This window comes from Oncorhynchus mykiss, chromosome 29 (genome assembly GCF_057628025.1).
Source record: "Oncorhynchus mykiss isolate SJ-2025 chromosome 29, ASM5762802v1, whole genome shotgun sequence".
Classification (NCBI taxonomy): Eukaryota; Metazoa; Chordata; class Actinopteri; order Salmoniformes; family Salmonidae; genus Oncorhynchus; species Oncorhynchus mykiss.
Window position 1 is genome coordinate 42,900,268 of NC_143050.1, and position 23,663 is coordinate 42,923,930.

The 23,663-nt window shown below is 42.6% G+C and overlaps 2 protein-coding genes across 12 annotated transcripts in view; both read right to left on the minus strand.

Moving 5' to 3' along the window:
* LOC110509550 (2-oxoglutarate dehydrogenase complex component E1) overlaps positions 1 to 7,504 on the minus strand; it is a 56,045-nt gene extending 48,541 nt beyond the window's left edge. For 2 of the 5 annotated variants that reach the window (XM_036967677.2, XM_036967680.2), the window contains exons 1-2: positions 7,090 to 7,263; positions 2,386 to 2,941 (exon numbers count right to left, since the gene is read on the minus strand). In XM_036967677.2, the coding sequence (XP_036823572.1) occupies positions 2,386 to 2,619 (234 nt within the window). In that variant the 5' untranslated portion in view covers positions 2,620 to 2,941; positions 7,090 to 7,263. Of the gene's footprint in view, positions 1 to 2,385; positions 2,942 to 7,089 lie in introns of all 5 variants that reach the window. The other 3 variants (XM_036967679.2, XM_090227264.1, XM_090227263.1) reach the window with 3 other exon arrangements.
* Positions 7,505 to 10,957: 3,453 nt separating this feature from the next.
* Positions 10,958 to 23,663, minus strand: part of LOC110509551 (calcium/calmodulin-dependent protein kinase type II subunit beta) — a 62,004-nt gene continuing 49,298 nt past the window's right edge. For 2 of the 7 annotated variants that reach the window (XM_036967687.2, XM_036967686.2), the window contains exons 15-21: positions 17,602 to 17,661; positions 16,746 to 16,784; positions 16,125 to 16,170; positions 15,058 to 15,133; positions 14,613 to 14,707; positions 14,136 to 14,375; positions 10,958 to 13,485 (exon numbers count right to left, since the gene is read on the minus strand). In XM_036967687.2, the coding sequence (XP_036823582.1) occupies positions 14,140 to 14,375; positions 14,613 to 14,707; positions 15,058 to 15,133; positions 16,125 to 16,170; positions 16,746 to 16,784; positions 17,602 to 17,661 (552 nt within the window). In that variant the 3' untranslated portion in view covers positions 10,958 to 13,485; positions 14,136 to 14,139. The remainder of the gene's footprint in view (positions 13,486 to 14,135; positions 14,376 to 14,612; positions 14,708 to 15,057; positions 15,134 to 16,124; positions 16,171 to 16,745; positions 16,785 to 17,601; positions 17,662 to 23,663) is intronic. The other 5 variants (XM_090227267.1, XM_090227268.1, XM_036967688.2 and 2 more) reach the window with 3 other exon arrangements.

Here is a 23,663-nt window from a genome sequence, read left to right on the forward strand (position 1 = left end):
CGTCCTCGGTTATCCAAGTCGTCAATGTGCTCTGCCATTTCACACACCTGTTTCTCAAGTGCCTTTATCCTAGTGTCCATTGATGTAGTTAAAGTTACCACAGTAGCAATTCTTCCTTCCGCCTCATCAACACGCTTGACAACCTTCTGTAGTTCGACTGAATGGCCTGCTATTGCCTCCAAGACCATTCCTATCTTGACATCGATGTTATCAGTCATCTTTTGAATCACCAGATCCACAATTGTGTTAGCTATGCTAATGAGCTCTCTGAAATACTGTGTTTTCTCTACGGCGTCATTTTATCCCCCCAGGTAATCCTTTCTAACGTGGCTATTTTGAAAGATATTACAAAGAACTGCATAAGTGTTTCTAATGCTCTCCACTTTCTGGAGGACCAAGTTTTGAAATCAGTGGAATGCCCGGTGGAAGCAGAGTATGATAGCTAAGGAGATGGATACAATTCTGGAATTTGAATGCAAATAATGCGGAGGGAGTCAAAAAGAGAACACATAGAAGAAGACTGTTATTTAAAACACCTGTCTCCGGATTACATCTTCGAACTAAGGGCAACCATGGCATCTGTGAAAGAGAGGGAGAAGAATTCATCCATGTATCCACAGGTAAGAAAGTCTATAAGCTATATTTTCATATATTGTACACTTCTAATTTTGTCAGAAAGTTGTTCTCATTGTACTGTTAGCTAGCTAGCTAACGTTAGCTGACTGACTCGCTAGCTAATGTTACGTGTATGATCTGTGTAGTAATACTATTCATATCTCTGAGCCATTTGCATGGCTAGTTATTGCCTAATGTTAGCTAGCTAGCTAGCTAACGTTGAACTTAGCTAGTTGGTTAGTTTTAGCTACCAGCAGATTCATACAGGGTAGTAACGTTATGAGTTGGGATTATGGTTCATTGTTTAGCTAGCTAGCTGCATATCTAAACAAAAATAGTCCACTATGCAAGTAACAATTTCACTGTACCGTTTACATCTTCTGTATCCTGTGTATGTGACAAATAAACAGACATGGTAATGTGAAGAAAAACATGACCTGCAGCAAAGTCAAATTAGGATATAACGTTAGGCCAAAGTGACAGTTTCCAAGTTCTAAAATGTTCTGGTAGAATGCCCTGCATTTATTTCGTCACACTCACAACCATAAGCAATTTTCTGTAATTAGCTCGCCAATAACTTGCAAATAATAATCTTATTGTGAGTTTATTTTCCTGTAATAACAAATACAAATTAGCAAAAGTTAAGATGTTGGCAGCTATATGATATGGTCATTATTTGTTTAGCACACTACCGTACTCACTCTGTACTCACATGGCATCAAATTTGAATAATTAAAGAGATGGGTGGGACTAAGGCTTAAGTTAAGAGCTCCAGAGTGGCGCAGTGGTCTAAGGAACTGCATCTTAGTGCAAGAGGTGTCAATTCACACAGTCCCTGGTTCGATTCCAGGCTGTATAACATCTGGCCGTGATTGGGAGTCCCATAGGGCGGTGCACAATTGGCCCAGCGTCGTCTGAGTTTGGTCGGGTTAAATAAAGGTTAAATTAAAAATTAAAAAAGAGGATGTGAATGATGCTGAATGGGTGTAGACAAAGAAGTGCTCTCTAGTAGGTGAAGTAAAATATTCAAGGGCCATTTTCCAAAAGTGGAATTACAAATTTATCAAAGCAGAATTACTTTTCCATTGTTCCTCAACTGTAGCGTATGATATACCATTTTCTAGTCTTTAAATTTTATCCCATGTAAAAAACACCTAACAATCACCACACAAAACATCTTTCCCAAACATTAGGCAATTGCGAGTTATGAGCCTCCCATTCTCCTTATTTTCAACTCTCGATTTCACAGCTTTTCTCTTATGGAATTAAACTCCTGCATTGTCTTTTTTGCCTCAGTGGATCAAACTTTTCTGTCCAAGCTCCCAAAAGCATTTGGCAATTGCTGTGTATTTGGCGCGTGTACAGTTAGGGCCCTAAAGCTTAGGCTTACTCACCAACGGCAGATATTTTTTTTACAGAAAAACCTAAATGCCTATAAAAAATATATAAAAAAAACTAAAAGCCTATAGATATTAATTGCACAAGAATGATACATTTATGGATTTTTAATGCATTGTTTTCTCTTTATTCAAAACCGCCCACACAATATTTCTCGCGGATATAACCGCAGGTATTGCGAGTTATGAGTCAACCAACGCATCACTAGTATGCATGCGCTCATGTGTGTTTGCCCTGAGCAAAGGTTATTGATCGTGGTGTTTGCATAACTCTTGTCCCACTGCATTTTGAACATAAAGAGGCCAAGCAACTCCATGCGCACGAGCACACGCGCACACACACACACACACACAGACACACACAGTCTCTTACCTTGTGTACACTCCTAGGGTTCTCCAGCCACGCGTAGTACATCTCTTCCACATAATTAGAACTAGTCCCATTCAGAAAAGGCTCAGCCGACACCGACGCAGTGTAACTCCTCATTGGCTGAAACGTCCTCAAAGCCCCTCCCACAGCTGCCAACCTGGCCTGTGATTGGCTCTTGGCTGTCTGGGGGGCCGCAATAGGCCTTAACCTAACAACCGTAGTCCTTAAGCGGTGCATGGTAGCCTATCAGTAGTGGCTCCTCTCGCTAATCCTGGAAGTAGATCAAAAACACCTGTCGCCAGGAAACGCCAGGATTAGGAGGAAGTTATCCTCTAGATGATGATTTCAGTTCAGTTGTGTGCTTCCCTCCTGAGATTAAGATTGAGATTGGAGGAGGGGCAGCTGATCCTGGATCTGGGGCCTACAGGAAACTTCTTCCAGGAGCACGGGACACACAGAGTACAGGGTGTCCTCTCTCTACTGCTTCTTTCTTTTACTCTCTCTCACTCGTTGTCTCAGGGGGGTTTTGGTCCAGTCCTGTAAATCGTTATTCCTCAGGCTGTGTAGAGAGAGATTACATAATCAGACAGACACACGAGCATACTTCCCAGTTCCCACTGACCCAGCCTGTGCTGTGGGCACATGTAACACATTTATGAATTGGGCTGGATCATATATCATTATTTATGTATTTAGACCAGGCTGCCTAAATGGCAAATAAGAGTCTGCTAAAAAAAAGGCCGTAGTCACATTCACACTTACAGCCACACACTCCTCCACGTATACACACACAAGTAGACCTACGCACACACACACACACACACACACTAGAGGTCGACCGATTAATCGGAATGGACGATTAATTAGGGCCGATTTCAAGTTTTCATAACAATCGGAAATTGTTATGCAAATCTGTATTTTTGGGGGCCGATTCTTTTTTTTTTTTATGTATAATTTTTATTTTTATACCTTTATTTAACTAGGCAAGTCAGTTAAGAACACATTCTTATTTTCAATGACGGCCTGGGAACAGCGGGTTAACTGCCTGTTCAGGGGCAGAACGACAGATTTGTACCTTGTCAGCTCGGGGGATCTAACGACCTGCCTCTCTCTCGTTGCACTCCACAAGGAGACTGCCTGTTACGCGAATGCAGTAAGCCAAGGTAAGTTATCTTATAAAAAAACTATCAATCATAATCACTAGTTAACTACACATGGTTGATGATATTATTAGATATCTAGTGTGTCCTGCGTTGCATATAACCTGACTGAGCATACAAGCATCTAAGTATCTGAATGAGCGGTGGTAGGCAGAAGCAGGCGCGTAAACATTCATTCAAACAGCACTTTCGTGCGTTTTGCTAGCAGCTCTTCATTGTGCGTCAAGCATTGCGCTGTTTATGACTTCAAGCCTATCAACTCCCGAGAGGAGGCTGGTGTAACCGAAGTGAAATGGCTAGCTAGTTAGCGCGCGCTAATAGCGTTTCAAACATCACTCGCTCTGAGCCTTCAAGTAGCTGTTCCCCTTGCTCTGCATGGGTAACGCTGCTTCGATGGTGGCTGTTGTCGTTGCGTTGCTGGTTCGAGCCCAGGGAGGAGCGAGGAGAGGGACGGAAGCTATAATGTTACACTGGCAATACTAAAGTGCCTATAAGAACATCTAATAGTCAAAGGTTAATGACATACAAATGGTATAGAGAGAAATAGTCCTATAATTCCTATAATAACTACAACCAGACTGGAAGTGTCACGTTCTGACCTTAGTTCTTTTATTATGTCTTTGTTTTAGTATGGTCAGGGTGTGAGTTGGGTGGGTTGTCTATGTTCGTTTTTCTATGTTGTGTTGTGTAAATGCAGTTTTGCAGCAGGCAGGTGTGAGTGCATCTGCACACACAGTGAGGCAAAGACTTTTGAAGGATGGCCTGGTGTCAAGAAGGGCAGCAAGGAAGCCACTTCTCTCCAGGAAAAACATCAGGGACAGACTGATATTCTGCAAAAGGTAAAGGAATTGGACTGCTGAGGACTGGGGTAAAGTCATTTCCTCTGATGAATCCCCTTTCCGATTGTTTGGGGCATCAGGAAAAATGCTTGTCTGGAGAAGACAAGGTGAGCGCTACCATCAGTCCTGTGTCATGCCAACAGTAAAGCATCCTGTGGCCATTCCTGTGGGGTTGCTTCTCAGCCAAGGGACTGGGCTCACTCACAATTTTGCCTAAGAACACAAAGAATGGTACCAACACATCCTCCTCCTTTGCATCAACTTCACGTAATTGTCAATAAAAGCTTTTGACACTTATGAAATGCTTGTAACTATACTTCAGTATTCCATAGTAACATCTGACAAAGATATCTAAAGACACTGAAGCAGTGGCGTGTAGTTATGGATGACAAGGGAAGCATTTAAGCACCAATTAAGCATTTCAATTGATAAAACTATTTATCTTTCATCTTTCTGTGTTCTCATAATTTTCCTTCAATTATCTGAATCTATATCTCACCGGACAAATCATCAGAGTGAGGGAAACAGTGTCCCTCTGTCTTAGTATGTGTAGTGCATGTATCTCATGCTGTCTGGACAAAGAGTATGACATGTTGCCGACATAGCATTTGATTGATGCCAGCATGCGTTTGGCGTCCCTTTGATAAAACAATTATTAAATAATTTGCCAAACAGCATTGAGCTGATCTCAACTGTGGGTAGTCCTGGCTCAGCAAAGCCACCCCCCAAGGGAGGCCAGGTTGGATTTGGCTTCATACCAATCAAATTACATCAAATGTAAATGTCAGAAAAACGTGTCTGCTTGTTTTGTTGTACTGCAGTAGCTAGCTAGCTAAAATCGGCCCTTTCCTAAGCCATGGATGGATAGGGGGATTTGGACTTCTGGTTTTGACTTAATTCTCCGTACAGGCCAATGGTTATAACGGTGTGAGACAATTGAAGTTCAATATATAGCCTAGATGTTGCCTAGTAGGCTCACGTTAACTAGCTAGCTAACTTAGCTGGTTCATTGTTGCCCATGTGAGGAAGTTAAAGCCAATTTACAGTGCGCTTGATCCAGCAACGCGGTCCAGAGAATCCGTACGGAGGGTGTGACACAATTGCAGAGCCTCCAGAGGCTTGCGGAGGCCAAATCAAGCTCGGTGCACCTCCCAAATGTTGAAACAATGCGGAGGGCTTCGTATAGTTCTGCATTGGCATGATTGGTTGACTGTAGGTGGGGGCGGTCTGTCCTGTATAAACACAAACTCACTTCCTTGACAACTTCCTTCACAACAGCTCTGCCCTGCAAGAAGTATGAATGCCCTGACTTCTGCAGAGGCTGCATTGCAATAAAGGCTGTATGGCCAATACAGAATCCGGAATGACCATAAATCGTCTTTTATGCCCAATGTCCACCAGATGTATATGCATTATGTCTTGCCCACATTTTCCGTACTCAACACACATGTGCTTTGCTTTTCAACTAGCTAAAAGGGGACAGAGTAGCGCAGAGGTCTAAGGCACTGCATCACAGTGCTAGCGGCGTCACTACCGACCCGGGTTCGATCCCGGGCTATATCACAACCGGCCGGGATCGGGAGTCCCATAGGGTGGGGCACAGTTGCCCCAGCGTCATCCAGGTTAAGGGAGGGTTTGATCCGGGGTAGGCCATCATTGTAAATAAGAATTTGTTCTTAACTGACTTACCTCGTTAAATTAATTCAAATAAAAAAGCTAGTTTGTGTGTGTGTGTTTATATACACACACTTCTGTTTGGACCACTGCACTGTAAATAAACACACAAGTTGAATATAAACAAAAACTAAAAGCATGTACTAGGCCTACTGTATGACAGTCTTTCATGTTGTGAGGAGGATGGGATTGGCTTCTAGTCTACAAGTAGGGTAGGTCCATATGGTTTTTTTGAGCACACAAACACACAGAAATCCGTACCATAGACAGCCACATGTTATTTAGCAACATTGATTGGACTAAATTGTTTTTGGTATGTTTAAGTTTGTTTTAACTATATTAGACTAAGTGTATATCCTTGTTGATTGAATAATGTTTAAGTTGAAATTGTGCTGGAAAGGTAGTGCTCCTGTCTCTCAGTGGTTCTAAATCAGTAGTTGTTCAGTAAACTGTCAAAAACATTGACTTGCTTGACCATGCTGCAGGTCATATAACTGTTTGTTACATGCAATATTTACTTTGTGGACCTCACCAGACAGATGTTGCTCTCCGGTTTTGGGATGAAACAAACATATGTGGGGTTGAATTTATTCCACCACTGTGTGACTGTTGTATTTTTGTTGTGTCTGCCAATTGTATATCACTGTGGCATATGAAAGAATGGGTTATAGAGCAAGCAACGCAATTATCACATAGGTTGTAATATGGCTTGTTTTTTACTGGCTTGGCTTCCCCAGTGACGTTACCCACGCACCGCTACCCAACACGTGACCTTGCATTGCGCTTTGTGCGCGCATCATGTGTGTCAGCTACTGGTAGCCTATACTTGGCTGGAAAACATATAATTCATATATTCATAACATATAATTCATGCTTATAAATAAAGGACCCGGTAAATGTATATATTTAGACAAATAAGAAAACTGCAATACCCACGAGTTCGACAACCTATAGACACGGTCTATCAAGCTATGACTGGCGCGTTTTTCTCAAATAACGCAATAATAATTTTAGAAAGCGCCTCTTGTACTTACTTTGCGCGACTTCGAGGATTTTCGTAGGCTACTAGCTTTTAACTTGCTTGCCTTCTGAGACTGTTCTCACCGTATGTCTCTTCTGTAAACTGGTTGGCAGGCTTTCTGATCTCACTGTCCGACTCAAGTGCTGATATGCGTCACACTGTTACGTCATCCTTGTAGGAAAGGAGCGAGGTGCACACATTTTCTGCTTTCTTTATGTAAGAGATAAGGTACATGTGATCTACTTATTATTGGACAGTTCAAAGTCTAGTTTAGATTACATGTTGGTTGAGTTGTCAACTAACACGGATTCAACGTGAAATCATTAAAACAGGGTCTATCTGCCGCGCCCACTCTCATTAATGCTGCAAGCTCGTTAGGACACCGGCACAGTGTCCTTCGCCCCGCACTGCTTTGGTAGCGTTATTTTAACGTTACGGTGAGGGTAATCACTATGCGGTGGTGGGTTGGCTACACTAGCTATCTACTTCCTCGCCGTAACGGTAACAGAACTGCGGGAAAGCCGTGCTTGGAAGGCAGGGGTGAAGGACACTGTACACAAATATTTGTTTTGAATAAGCCAAGAGGATGCACAGCCTGTTGTTTCCAATTTGAGCAAATTAATCATAGTGGGCAGAACAAGCACGAGCTTGCGAGATTCTATTGGAACGTTCTAATATATATTTGCATATTCCCATTAGGGAACGCCTACTTTATGAAGCGCACGTTTGCAACAATTCACTCTTGCACCTATAAACAATGCAATGTTTGTAAACTTTGATAAAGGGTAATGTCTACAAAACGTAGTCCACTCTGTTCATAACATATTCCATTTTAAGGAACAGAGAACTGTATTGAGATCAAATGTTTAATCGATGAGAAAATTAATAGAATGTCGGCCAAAATCCATCTAGCTCCATCTTCTCCCACTGCTGGCCCCTGGGCTTCCTATCATCACCATGGTGAGTGGAAACGCCAACCGGATGCTTCAGATTTATACATCCGGTGAAACATATTGCTAATTGTTCTATCTGTGGTGTACCTGTCCTAGCTATATAATATTGACAAAGTTCCAGTGAAACTTTCTGCTTTTCATCGGCAGGTTTTCTTGTCATGGTCCATAATTTATAAACACATTATTTCTCCACACAGATATTATATATGGAATAATCGAGATATATTGTATAAAAATACTTCTTTGTTTTTAGAATATTGGTGCCAAAATAATATCCCTCACCTTGTGAGCCAACTGGTAAATGCAGAGGGTCTTTTACTCAGTTATAAAGGAATTCTTTACAAGGTCCCTGTAACACCTAAAGGTTTTCCAATTGTTTTAGATGCCATTCCCTCAGGTGTTGCTATGTTATTCAGGAACGTGTCAAGACCTGACCCTCAGAGCCTACCTTCTATTGACCCTGTTGACTCATCAGTAGGAAAGACCTGACCCTCAGAGCCTACCTTCTATTGACCCTGTTGACTCATCAGTAGGAAAGACCTGACCCTCAGAACCTACCTTCTATTGACCCTGTTGACTCATCAGTAGGAAAGACCTGACCCTCAGAGCCTACCTTCTGTTAACCCTGTTGACTCATCAGTAGGAAAGACCTGACCCTCAGAGCCTACCTTCTATTGACCCTGTTGACTCATCAGTAGGAAAGACCTGACCCTCAGAGCCTACCTTCTATTGACCCTGTTGACTCATCAGTAGGAAAGACCTGACCCTCAGAGCCTACCTTCTGTTGACCCTGTTGACTCATCAGTAGGAAAGACCTGACCCTCAGAGCCTACCTTCTATTGACCCTGTTGACTCATCAGTAGGAAAGACCTGACCCTCAGAGCCTACCTTCTATTGACCCTGTTGACTCATCAGTAGGAAAGACCTGACCCTCAGAGCCTACCTTCTATTGACCCTGTTGACTCATCAGTGGGAAAGATTTGTTTCTCTTTTGGTCCATTCAACAACAGAGCGATACGAACCTTGTTTCAGCAGGATGTTGTATCTATACCTTATGTCATGCCTTATTGGAATGGATTTATTGATAATATCTGTTGAAAAAAAGTTTGGATGTTGCCACACACATACCTACTTGTTAACAAAATTAAGGAAGTTTCCTTTCAAATTATTCATAAATATTATCCTGCCAACCACTATATGAAGAAGTTTAAGGAAAACGTCAACTCAAATTGCTCCTTTTTGTAATGACCACCCAGAAAGTGTTGCATCTTTTTTGGCATTGTATTCATGTAAGAAAACTGTGGCAAGACATCAGTAGATTTATAATTGAACACTTTTATGAAGGTTTAACACTAATGTGGAGAGATGTACTGCTTGGATTCTTTACATATGATAGAAATAAGCTGAAACATTTTCATGTAATTAATTTCATTATTCTTTTGGACAAATTTCATATTCACAAATGTAAATTTACAAACAAAAAAACTAATTTTCTTACCCTAAAAAAAGAAATTGAAATGTATTTTAAGACAATTAAATACTCTACTAACAAAAAAGCTGTTAGAATTATACGTGTATGTATGTCCCTTAAGGTCCTTGTGTAATGTGATATTGTACCCCCTAGCTCAATTGTCCATTGTATATAATCCATATATCCTTGTGTTCCCTCATGTACTTTCTGTATTGATTTGTTGTTAATAAAAAAATAAAAAGTACAATTTAAATAAATAAAAAACCTGTCCTAGCTAGCTGGCTAGCTAGCTACTTTCCACTGCCGGAAGGCAGTGCTTGGTAGGCGGGGGTGAAGGATACTGTCTACCAGTGTCTCCTAGCTAGCTAGCAGCCTGCAGATAGACATTGGGGGAAAAATGCCAAATTCTCTTACTTTGAGGACTTTTTGCAAATCCAATCAGTTTTCCACATTGAGTCAACGTAATTTCAGAGTTTTTGCCCTGTGGGAGGGTATATTTGGGCAGAAAAACATAAGATTTACTGCCATAAATGCAGAATCTAAAGGCTCAGAACAGTCAAAAACACGATTTCCTGTGCTTTGTATATATTTCCACAATATGAGGTTGAAATAATACTGTGAAATTTGGTGGGATGGTGTTTTGGCCTGCGACATCACCAGGTGGTAAATTAGTTAATAGACCAATAAAAAAAGAAAGTTCCAAACTCTGCCAGTAACATCCAGTTTTCAGTTTTCCCCTCCCAACTTAGACCACTCATAGACAGTCCTAGCTAAATTATTGTTTGAGAAATTGCTCTTTGCTAAGAAGCTGTTGTTGTTTCTTTTTGACAACTTTAATTGAAAACAATCAAAGTAAGGTACTTAATTGTTATCCAGAAATGATTTGATATTGAGATAAAAATGGCTGCATTGGACCTTTAACAGCAGTAAGTGTAACATTGGGCTACAACAAATGTGTGATGTAGCCTTTAATAATGATATTGTAACAAAGTCATAAAATAGGTGTGTACACGTGTAGCTTTTAATATGGAATAATAAGGAGTTTAATCGTCTTCAATTGGTGATAAACTGGGCATGGACAGGTTCCTCACACTAAACTCTGTCGGCATTCCAGTTGATCTGATCAATTACCTATTTAGGGGTATTCAACCTTGTCTTGCCCAGGGACCCCCTCCCAGGCAAACCGGTGACCCAGATCGTATGTTAGCAAAAAAATTATCATCAGGTACGATAATGGCAAGGATAAGTAAACAACATTTTACAATTAATAGATTTGCTAGATATGTTTTCATTATTTTGACCTTCCCACATTATAATTGGAAGAGGAAGTGTAAAAAAAAACACACACACACACACACACAAGGTTTCAACCAATAGTGCTTATTCTGCTCCCAATATGATTTAGTAGGTTTGTGTGTTTCCCTTGGTGTCAGGAAGAGATCCAGACACAGCTGATCTTAGCATTGACAAGAGTTCTCTTTATTGGTAACATATTGTATAACACCTCAACACACAACATTATTATAGAGGAATGCTCATTGGAAGAACAGAATTCATCGTCACTGAAGAAGAACCAAGAAGAGAAATATTGGATTCACATTTACAAACTCCATCTTGTGAAAGTGGATGATGTGAGTCTGATGGCAAGCCCACAATTGACTCTCTACAGAGGACTTAAAATGAAGGTTAGGACTAACAGGACAGTACTAATACTGGAGCGGTTGGCTTTATGTAACTAGAGCTGGATAGGACAAATATACACGCACGTACACAAACAGTTTTAGTTTAATCAATGACTGTGTGAGGTAATGCCATCTCTCTGAGTGACCTTAACCTGAAGGTGTTAGCTGGCCTGATTAGCTCTGATCCTATTACTGAGACTACACAGGTGAGGGTCTACTGGAAAAACACAAAGTGCATGGCCCTGTGTGTGACTGGAGCCTTAAAGTGTGTGTATGCCAGGGCAGGTCTTAGGACAAGCCCAAATGTTTAACCCAATTTCTAAACCTTTTAGATAAAGGTGCTTCAGTGTATATGGTGGCTCCCCCTAGGGGTCCTAGGATTAAGTGCATTGTCAGACAGCAAGGCAAGTCAACAGGGAGGGAGGGACACTACATACTGGTACACTCTACTGAATCACACCATGTGCAGGTTGTTGTTCCAGCCCAACACTGATGCACCCGATTCAACTCATCAACTAACAATCAAGCCCTTGATTAGGTGAATCAGGTGTGTTAGTGCTGGGCAGGAACAAAAGCCTGCAGTGCACACCATGTGGGTCACCTGGACCAGGGGATTCATTTATAAAAGTTCTTAGTTCCTATATTACATTTCTGCCATCACACAATTGTATAATCATTTCTTAAAATATGATTAAATGTCAACACCCATAAATAGTTGTTCACAAAAAAGCACTTTTCATTTATAAATCACAAAACTTAATGCAAAATCTATGTAAATTGCATATTATCATCACATCGTTGATGTGGATTTTGCCATATGGACAATTTATGATCAAATCTGTGCGTACTAACATTTTATAAATGATGCCCCTGGATATATATAGGTACCATATCTGTTCACAATAAAATCATACCAATAACCATATGAAACACTGTTAGTGACCAACCCACTCTGCCTCAGCAATAGAGCCTGTACAAAAGCATGTTTATCAGCATCATCATTACACATTTGTCATCATTATCATCCTCATCATCATCCTCATGATGGTATACTCTCCAGACAAAAATACTTTGATGCACTTTACAAAGTTCAGAAAATAGACATAGGAGTTCATAGATCACCAGCATTCAGTAAAAAATCCGCACAATTAACAATAACACCAAATTTATCGTCATGTTTCAAATTCATGCAAATAATGCAGTATAGTCACCACAATGAAACTGTAGTATAGTGTGTAATCATTTCAAACGTAAGGTATAGTCAGTGATTATTTGAAACGCTCAACACACAGAGAATCAAGTAATAAGAACCACAATATAGAAAGGTACATGCTGCATCGTCTTCCCTCGTCTTCTCGCGCCAAAGGGGTGGGGTGGGGTTGCGGGAGCATACAGTTTATTAGAGGGTAGCCTGTTTCCCTATTTCGGAATAAAAGACAAGCAAAACAGCAGGAAAAACACACCACTACACTAATCCAGTGGGTTTGATGTGCAATGTGTGGTCAGTTCATACCCCAGCTGGGAAGCAGCCTTAAACCTACCTTAAACTTTACACAAGTACGCAATGCAACAAACAAAAAAATGCGATTAGCTACGGAAAATGTCCATTCTTCGTACTTGCATCATGAAAATGAGCAGGACAAAATGCAAGCCCGCAAATTGTACCTCAACACCATTTTGAGTAGCTAATTTTGGTATGCGGGCATGTGTTATGTAAAAAATTGACTTCACTGGAGGAGAACAACTCAACAATAGTCACTGGGAATAACACTGGAGAAGTCATGCTTGCCTTTAAGAGCAAACCAGGGACAAACCACTTTAAAGAGTTTCAACTGGACCATTAAAGATATTGTAAAGTTTCAATATAACAACAACAACTTACTTGCAGCAATAATAGTAATAATAATAATAACAACAATAGTAGTAATAGTAATAGTATAAATAATAATACAGTAATACACTTGATTTAAACTGTAGATCCTATATGTATGTGTGCCAGGGGTGGGTCTATAGCAGAGGGAGAGAGGGAGAGGAGAGCTTGAATACAGGACTGTTGGTTTGAGTCTGAAAACATTTCTAATGGATTGATATGGTTGCAGTAGCAGTCAGATGCTGCAGCTAGTGTGTGTGTGTCCGTCCAGGAGGGGTTGAGGTTGTGTGTTGTTGCGCTGCAGTAGCATGCACTGGCCATTAGGGAGCGCTGCAATGGGGGGGGGGGGGGGGAAGCAGGTATCTCTCTCCATCCTCCTCTCCTCTCTCACTCTACAACTCTCTTTCTTCCTTTCCCCTCTCTCTTACTCCTCCTGGAAGACAAAAGCACACACACACACACACGTATACAGTGAGTGAGTGAGTGAGTGAGTGAGTGAGTGAGTGAGTGAGTGAATGAGTGAATGAGTGAGTGAAGGAGTGAAGGAGTGAAGGAGTGAGTGAGTGAGTGAATGAGTGAGTGAGTGAAGGAGTGAGTGAATGAGTGAGTGAGTGAGTGAGTGAGTGAAGGAGTGAGTGAATGAGTGAATGAGTGAGTGAAGGAGTGAAGGAGTGAGTGAGTGAGTGAGTGAATGAGTGAGTGAGTGAAGGAGTGAGTGAATGAGTGAGTGAGTGAGTGAGTGAATGAGCGAGTGAGTGAGTGAAGGAGTGAGTGAATGAGTGAGTGAATGAGTGAGTGAGTGAATGAGTGAGTGAAGGAGTGAAGGAGTGAGTGAGTGAGTGAGTGAGTGAATGAGTGAGTGAGTGAATGAGTGAGTGAATGAGTGAGTGAGTGAGTGAGTGAGTGAATGAGTGAGTGAGTGAAGGAGTGAGTGAATGAGTGAGTGAGTGAGTGAGTGAATGAGTGAGTGAGTGAGTGAATGAGTGAGTGAGTGAGTGAGTGAAGGAGTGAGTGAATGAGTGAGTGAGTGAGTGAGTGAATGAGTGTGTACGTGGTTTTGTGCGTGTGTGTGTTTATGTGTACCAGTTTACTGCTGCAGTGGTGCGGCCGGTGCTCCAGAGCAGTGGAAGTGAACGTTCTGCCACTTGCTCTCCCGGCGATGCCACACCCTCGTCTCCTCTGATTGGCTGGAGCGTGGGCGGCCTGTGCCATCGACAAATTGCGTGAGCCGGATGTAGGCAATGCAGGCGGCGTCTTCACCAATCAGGTGGACGTGAGGGTTGAGGATGGTGGTGTGGATGGGCTTACTGTTCTTAGAGAGAACTAGAGGGAGAAATAGATGTTAAAGGTTGTATAATAGTTGTGTAGTTGTTGTGTGGTGGGGGGGGGGGGCGAGAAAGGTTTGTTTGTTGCACCTGTTGTTGTTTGTGGTTGTGCAATGGTTGTCTTACGGTTGTCTACACTTGTTGTCTTATTATGGTTGTGTAATAGTTGTGTAGTGGCTGTGTTGTGTAGTGGCTGTGTAATGGTTGTGTAGTGGTTGTGTAATACTTGTCTTACGGTTGTCGAAGTAGAACCGGTGAAAGTCCATGCCCTCCACTAGGTTCCCCAGGGCCTCCGGCTCAAATGACGTCAGGCATGGGTCACAGATCTTCCTGTTGAAAACACACAACACAATACAACACATCCGCTCACAACAAATCAGCTCAAAGCAACAGCTCAGGCTCAAGCAATTTCAGTATAGAACCTCTAGTTGTAGGGTGATGATGAGGTGCAGAATGGGAATTGTATTATTATAGTGAGGCGCAGGCTAAGAGTAATAGGGCACCATTTTGCCTTAGCTAAAACGCACTGATCTCTGGGAAAATTACCTCATTACACACAATAATATAGCAGACATTATTAGGGTGAGGTGCAGTCTGGGAGTTGCAGTTTTGGGGTCAGGTGCAGGCTCAGATGTGTAGTGTTATGGTAAGGTTCAGGCTGCGAGTTGTAGTGTACTCACGCGTAGGCCTCAAAGTCTCCATTGTTGACAGCTTCAATCAGCTGCTCAGTGATCTTGATGATCTCCTGTTTTCGCACTGCAGAGGGAACCAATAACATAGTGACCACAGGTACGGGACAGTTAGACGGTTGAGCAAAACATTGTTACACTTTCGAACACACAGCAGAAGCTCACACACATACTGTACATTCACACATACAAAACACAGTCACACACTCACAAACACACACTGCGTTGTGTAACTCAACTACAGCGTGAGGGTTGTTGTCATAGCAGAGTTACTCAACAGACTGCTTGCTATTCATGTTGGCAAATCCTCTCAGTCATCTCTCTCTCTCTTTTTATTGCTCTCTCATCGCCCTCTCTCATCCTCTGAGCCACGCATAAGTACCCTCACACACTCTTTCCTAGCATGGTATACACACTCACCCATAATGTACAGTCCTGCCACTCAGGTTTCCATAGAGGTATATGCAGGGCCATGCAGAATGAAGACCTCTCCAATAGAACAACTTGACGAGATATAGTCCACTGGGCTACAGTCACTAGAACCTTCCCTGCAAAAGTCTTTCATCCTCAATGGAGAACTCCTTTCTTTCTTTTACTCTCTTCCTCTCTTTTCTGTGGCTTTCTCTTCTCTTTTATTCTCCTCCTTCTCTCCCTTTCCTCGTATCCCTCCTTCTGTCTTTCTGTTCCCGCGCTCTTCTCCTACTCCTCTTTCGCTCTGTCCCTTTCTCCTTCCCTCTACCCTCTCTCATTGCCTGTGTGGCACGTGGAGCTCATCATGCTATTCCTGTACATAGATAAGACTTACCAGGGAAGGTCCATCTCCCTCTATCCCTTTATCCCTCCCCCTATCCCTTGCTCTTTCTCTCTTTCAGCAGGCCAGCAGAAGAGATTAATGTATACTTAGCAGCTGGACATCCTCAAATGCCCTTCCTTCCTCTCTCTTTTTCCTCCATTCCTTCCTCTCTCCTTCCCCTCTCCTCCCTTTTTACTGTCCCTCTTTTCTGTGTGTGTGTGTGTGTGTGTGTGTGTGTGTGTGTGTGTGTGTGTGTCAGACTCACGTTTCACATCCTCGTCCTCAATAGTGGTGTTGCTGTCAGATGAGTCCTGTAGACACAGAGAGACATGTCAATGACACATATCAATGCAGACACACACACACACACACACACACACACACACACACACACACACACACACACACACACACACACACTGCGCTGGTGACTGCGCTGCTGTCCACCTTAAATATGACACACATCCAGTGTGCTGTCCATACATGCAGTGATCTATACCAGTCTAAACCACCAGATTTTGCAAGACATGGCACACAGAGCCCAGTTCCATTTACTTCCACAAGGTGGCGATAGTGGACAATATATCTCCACATAATGTTTTGTGTCAATGTGATTATACAAAGCAGCTGTTCCCAGGTCTGTCTGACTGCGGAATGCAGGATCACCAGACCTAAAAAAAAACACAAAGACCAGACCTACAACCCACACAACACTCTCCAACCAGGAGTCATAATAGACACGCAGGCACTGACACACTCACTCACACACACGTCCGCATGTATGCGCTATAATACGCTAACACACCAGCTTGCCAAGGACAAAGCAAGAGAAGACAAAGATGAGAGGACTGAAAGGCGTAGAGAAAAAGAAGGACGAAGGATGTACCTTGTTCCTATCCACATGGATAACAGTGGTCTGAGGCTCCTATAGAGAGATAGAGAGGGAGGGGGGAACAAACAGAGAGAGATATGACACATAAGAGGTGAAATAGGGATGCTCGAGAGCAGAGTTGTAGGAGCAGAGAAAAGAGAGAGAAAGAGATATGGAGGGAGAGAGTGAGAGAAGAAGACTTGTTAAATGTAAGGAAGAGAGAGAGAGATTTTCCCCTGTGAAAGGGTTATCAAAGGCTTAATGGAAGGAAATGGTAATATGAAGAATTCCTCTAATAAAACTAAATCCCCAAATTAGTCTCGCATAGCCATGCATTCTCACACTGGCAAGAACCTAAAATGAACCCAAATCAAAACCCAAAGCCAACCAGCACCCATATCGTCACTTGAGTGACACACAACAACACCATCACCCACAAATAGACCAAATGTCACAGGGCAATGACTGGTGACTGCGCTTCAACCAGTTAGTCATGGTAGCTACTCGATGATGGCACCTGAAAGCTATTACAACCTGTGTGTGTGTGACTATGTACACATAGTCACACACAAAAACACACATGCAAATAATCACATGCACACAGAACCAATACTGACAGGTAGGCGATGAGGGGTTAAGACAGGCAAAGACAAAGACAGAGACAGAAAGAGAGACAGATGCAGAGACAAAGACAGATCGACCGACAGACTGATATGGAGAGAGAAAGATAAACAGACACAGACAGACAGTGAGAAAAACAGATACAGACCAACAAAAACACAGAGGAAATTGAGACTGACAGAGACAAATAGAGAATATAGTTGAATAGAGACAGAGGGGAGACGGAGTGATATATAAAGGAGGAGTGTACCAGTGCAGCAGAGGGGGTTCCCTTGGGGCTGGTGACTGTGCTGTTTCTCGTGCTGTTAGGCTGCAGCAGTGGACCAAAAGAAATGGGTTAAATTATGGCACAACAGACAAGGAAAGTGAGAGATGTGGGTGTAAGGATGTGGGTGAGGTTAGATAAAAGGCATATGTGCCAGAGGCTGGTCTAGTGGTTAAGCTGCCACCCCCGGACCACCCTCTGATAGGTTGGCTGTACACCCACTGACTCACAGTATTGATCCTGCCCAGTATATCAGTCCAGTGCAATTGAATGAGTCCATTTCCTCAGACCTCAGCCATATTAGCCGGATGTTAGTGTGCAGCCAGCCTATCTTAGGGCATGGTTAGTGTCTGTGGGCGGGCGGGATTAGAAGTGATTGAGGCTATCGAAGGGTGTGGTTAGTGTGTGTGGGCTGGGTTAGAAGTGATTGAGCCGAGATAGATAGACAACCTACAGCTCATATAACACAAGTCTGATCAACTGGAAGCTCAACAGATCAAATGGTTTAGAGCTGAATTGGATTAGGTCTCTTCATCTGCGACCCTACCCATACCCACCACTCCCCTTCCGCTGTACCACCTACCCAATGAGCATGTGTGAGATGTAGCGAGAAGCACTCCAATTCCATCAATCATATCAAAGCATATCAGAGGTTTTAGTGGAACCTGGAACGTGGTGTATTTGACCAAGACCAACAACACAGACACTTTAGAGAAAACACACACACACACACAATAACTGATTGTGTTTGGGAGAATGGCTAACCCCTCATACCAAGTCGGAAAAATAATTTGTCATGTCAAACCCGTAGCAATGCAACATAGCATATCTGTCTGTCTCTCTCACACACTCTCAGGTGGACTGTCTGAATGAGCAATCACTGACAAGTGACTCGTGAAGAGAGGATGAGTAAGAGACAATTGAAAATGTGATGGAGAAGGCAGACAGGAGAAGAGGAGAGAGAGAGGAGAGGAGGAAAAGAGGATGGAGAGAGAGAAGAAGGGAGAAACAGGGGAGGAGGGAGAGGAGAAGAGGGGGGAAGAGGGATACAATGATATCCTCACCAAGATGTGAATTTTGGGGCTGGATTTCCATCTCTGGATGAAGTGATGAGATGGAGGAGAGAGTGAGACGGACATGAACACCATAAGGGGTATGAAGAATGCTGAGGATACGTGTGGATTGTATGTAAAAAGGAATGATTTACAGTTACACAAATGATCCTAGAACAATATAGAAACAATAAAATAATCAAACACAATCATTGAAATGTAAAAGACCAGACACCAATTATGCTCCTATATGGTGGATATAAATGGAATGGATATATAGCTAGTGGATGTAGAATACTGCCCCATAGCAACAATATGAGAAAAATTGGGTTGGGAGTCATTGATGGACAGCAATATTCAAACCTTGTCTCTGATTTTCAAGGAGGTTTAAGCCAGAATTTACACTGGACCCCTCAGGAACACTCTTGGAAAGCCGTTTTAGTGAGTCTTTTGCATAAAAAAGTGATTATGGGCCCTCTGGAAAATGCAACTCTATCCCAGGATTAGGTGTTCAAAAGACCTGGGTGTTGCGCCTTTAATATTTATTTGGATCCTGACCAACACTCCAGCACCTATGAGTTTGGAAGAACACTATGACATTTCTGAAAAAGCCCTTTTAGTGTAAGAGCTGTTTGAAAAGACAGCCTGAAATTCCAGCCTGTTGGGATGGAGTGGGAGGAGGTTTTCAGACTGCCTGGTGACATCATGTTTTTTTTGACTGCACCAGACCTTTAATTTAGAAACAGTTCTATACTTTTTCTTCCTCTTGGAAAATGTGGAGCTGGTTGTGTAGAACATTAAATGTTACACTTTTTTAATGACATTTTAAGGCAGCACAATGTGACAACTGGGCAAGGGGTGTATTTACTTTCCCTAGGCTCTGTAGCTCTAGTGTAGTTTGCAGAGTGCTGCTGTGATGTCGGTGAGAGAGGAACAGAGAGTAAGAGAGGGAAGTGCAGATGGTTGTACAGAGAAAGATTACATGACGACAGATTAATCATGAGAGAGAAATAATCTGAGATTAGCACCCTGCCACCCAGAGAGAGAGGGGGGGGGGGGGTAGAGAAAGAGGGAAAGATGGCGGGAGATGGAGGGAGTAAGATGGAGATTAGAGGTTGAGGATGGGTTATACACCTGACAGCTCTGGCCTCAGATCAAAGGTCACAGGTGAAATATGTGGCTGGGATACCGTTTAGTGTGTGTAATCTGTGTGTACATCCTATGTTGTGTTAGTGTACCAATGCCAGTGTATTCTGTGTGTATCCTGTGTGTATTTATTTTCTCTCCATCTCCCCTACTCACAGGTGGCAATCATCATTCCCCAATCAGTCGCTAATCAGAAGACACCTGCTCCTTTTCTCCTACCCAATCACAGTTCCTATCCCTTGGTTTAAAAACCCTGTCCGTTGTCTTCTCTGGAGCAATCTCTCTGTAAATGCCATATGTTTGTAGCGCTCTTGTGTGGTTTAGGATACATGTCACTTTGTCCCCAACTGTGAGTATTGTTTTTGGTTATGGTGTTTGTTTGGTGGGGAAAAGGGGGTAACCAGACAGTTTGCCCATGGGCATATACTACCCGTAGATAAACTTAGTTAAATACACTAGTTAGAACTGGGCGGACCACCCAGTGTATTTTTGGTTAGTTAGCTGTGGTTGAAATAGGCTAGTCTAGCTTAGGGGTGTTTTTGGATGCTTATTGTTTCTTTCCTTGGGTCCAGACCATCACCGTGTGTTTACTAATAAACCCTGAGTTTGACGGTAGATTTAAGTTGTCGTGGTTATTTGTTCTCACTGTTACATTTTCACTATAATTTGCGTGAGTTGTGTTACGGGTCTCGTTTACCATTTCCCCCCCCCCCCAGACTGTCGGGCCAAAGGGATTCGTAACAGCCAGCAGAATCTGTCCTTAAGGCTGACGAGACTCCATCGACTAATTTTTCACCCATCTAAAACTCTACTCTATAGAACAGCTTATGTTCACACAATTTCTATTTGGCGTAAAATTGAAAAACTTAACTGGGAATCAAAATGGCATGCCCATACTCCAATATTTCACAATAATGCCTTGAGGTCTGGAAGGTGGCCTTATGCATCCCCCCCCCCCCCCCAATGGTCCAAATGTGGGATCCGTACCCTTGCGATCTGGAAGGTGGCCTTATGAATCCCCCCCCCCCCCCCCCCCCCAATGGTCCAAATGTGGGATCCGTACCCTTGCGGATAACATGGACAATAATAGTTTGAGAACCTTCCGAAATGTGAAAGATGCATACACATACCGAGGCAAATCCTTTTTTCTATTTACAATTTAAGTCAGCTATGCTGGCCTATGGAGTCCCTTAGGAAAGCCAACTACCGAACCATCCAATTATGGGATTTATAAATAATCTGGGACCGAGAAAGGACTAATTTCTATAATATATACAAACTTCTGGAAAGCCATTAAAAATATGGTCCACAGATCTAAATGAATCTGAACCACGCTCAAGGCCAGGCAACACAGGCTAATAGGGATTTTTCTCCCTTTACACTCATCAGACTTAAACTTTACCAGTTGAAAGTATACATAAATATTATTGTATTATATAATTATACATTTCTAAATGATATGCAAATGAGGCAAACTGTCCTTAAATATGTGCTAATTTGCATTTTTACAATCTGTTTTTCAACACATTGCTTTAAGGCAGAACGTTTGTTTGTTATTGTGATAAACTCAATGGTCAGACTTCTACAGATTCAAATATTGTCATCTCATCTCTTTATTATATATATTTTTTTAACTATTCACATGTATGACGGATGCATATTTTGCAAATATTTACACATGACACTTAAAATCAAAATGACAAGCTATTAAAAAAAGCTTCAGTAAAATTCTGACTAAGCTCTAAGAACAATGGGAATGCATGTCCTTTGAAGACAAATGAATTGGCGCACCGGGAACATGTCATTTGGATACAATGGAGATAGGCTAAATGCAATTAAAATGCCCTTTCCATAAAAAATGACAATTTGTCACATTAATTAAACTCTTATTCATATCACTACTAAACTGACACATCAAATATACCTTTTACAAATACATTAGCATGTTTAATACATTTGTTTCAAGCAATAAAGCATATGCTTTGAATACTGGTCTGTTGGGCAAATTCACACCACTTTGCTCAATTCGTCACATACAAGGATGGTTGAAAATGTGCAGAAGATTAATCAGCTATGTAAGGCCCTCTGAGTTGTTGCTGGGGATGCTTTACTTTCTTGACTGTGTCATGGGACCTGCGCCTATGCTTGGCACACTCCATTGAAGCAGCATCAGCTCTCTCAACTCCTCTCTGATTGCTCCAGTGTCACCAAAGTGCTGTCAAGCCACAATCTGTCCATCACATTTGTTATAGCAGTGGCTCCCTCATTGAACGTGGCTATTGCCATACTGGCTGCTCCGTCAATGCGGCTTTTGCCCATGAAGACAGTTTTGGGGCATCGCGACCATATTACAGAGTTCAGACATTCTGGGTTCCTCCGTGCTATATTTTGAGGACGTTATCATTTGACATACAGGTACCACTCTCTATTAAAACATGTATTGCCTCCATTTTCTATGGCTCGCTGATACCAGCACCAATGCACACACCTATCCCGTAGGTGGAAGTGACTCTCTTGTGCCAAGTGCCATCGAAGGATACATGAATGTCTATGATGGCATCCTCATCCAGTAACTCTTATGTCTGGGTCGATATCTGCACATGCTCATCTAATTATCTTTGCAGCACTCTCCATTGACTGTAGCCCTCTCTGAATCTCTGCAACTAAAGTGCAGAAAGTTGACATTACAGACATAACTGCAGGACTAAATATCAGCATATCAGCACTTCATATAAAGCTAATTTCTCACTAATCACATTGGGCTACAGGCCTATGACACTGTATGCCTATGTGACAGTCTCATTGTATAGTTATGTTTTCCTATCACTCTTTGTTAATTTGAATACATTTGCTGGAGCAAGGAATTAAATATTATTTATACACAGCAAGTCACCTGAAAATAATGTGCTACTCTCCCTTTTTATTTACCTGTCACTCTCCTGTCATGTTGTTCGGGGACAATGTGGACCATGCTGACTTCCAATGTAGCTACTCTTAGCAAGCAAGTAGCAAACCTACATAAGCTACTGTGGAACCCACGCCCACCTACTTTTTATTTTTTCTATTTGACTTTTTTGCCGCCGTGTTGGCTCTCCACAGCCAACTGGCCGGTGCTTGGCAGGGTTCCATCCCCAAAGGGGTCTCCCCTTTCCCTGGAGAACGGAGCTGATCTTGACCCAACCAGCCATGGAGGTATGTCACGCGACGTGGAAGTCGAAGAAGGCGTCCTCTGGCAACGGGGGTCTCCATGGAGATGTTGAGCCCGGAACTGACACAGACCAGAAACAGCTTTGCCGCCCTGGATCCAGAGGTTCCGGTGCCTTCGTCCTTGGTGGCTTCCCAATCAAGATCGGATCCGGAAGTACCTGCGTCTTTGTCCTCGGCTCTGTCGCCCTCTCTGGTGGCTTCTACATCTGGCTCAGATCCTCGGAGCTCCCAGCCTCACCAGACCGTGAGGCTGCCTGAGAGACCGACACCTTCAACATCACCAGCTGTCAACATAGGCAGCTCTATGGTGAGAAACATCTCGGTCCCCAAGGCAAAAACCCTGTGTTACCTAGGAGCACAAGTACAGGACATAACAAGGCTGCTTCTGACTGTTCTACCACAGGAGCACGAGTACAGGACATAACAAGGCTGCTTCAGACTGTTCTACCCAGGAACACGAGTACAGGACATAACATGGCTGCTTCTGACTGTTCTACCCAGGAACACGAGTACAGGACATAAGGCTGCTTCAGACTGTTCTACCACAGGAGCGCAGGACATAACAAGGCTGCTTCAGACTGTTCTACCCAGGAACACGAGTACAGGACATAACAAGGCTGCTTCTGACTGTTCTACCCAGGA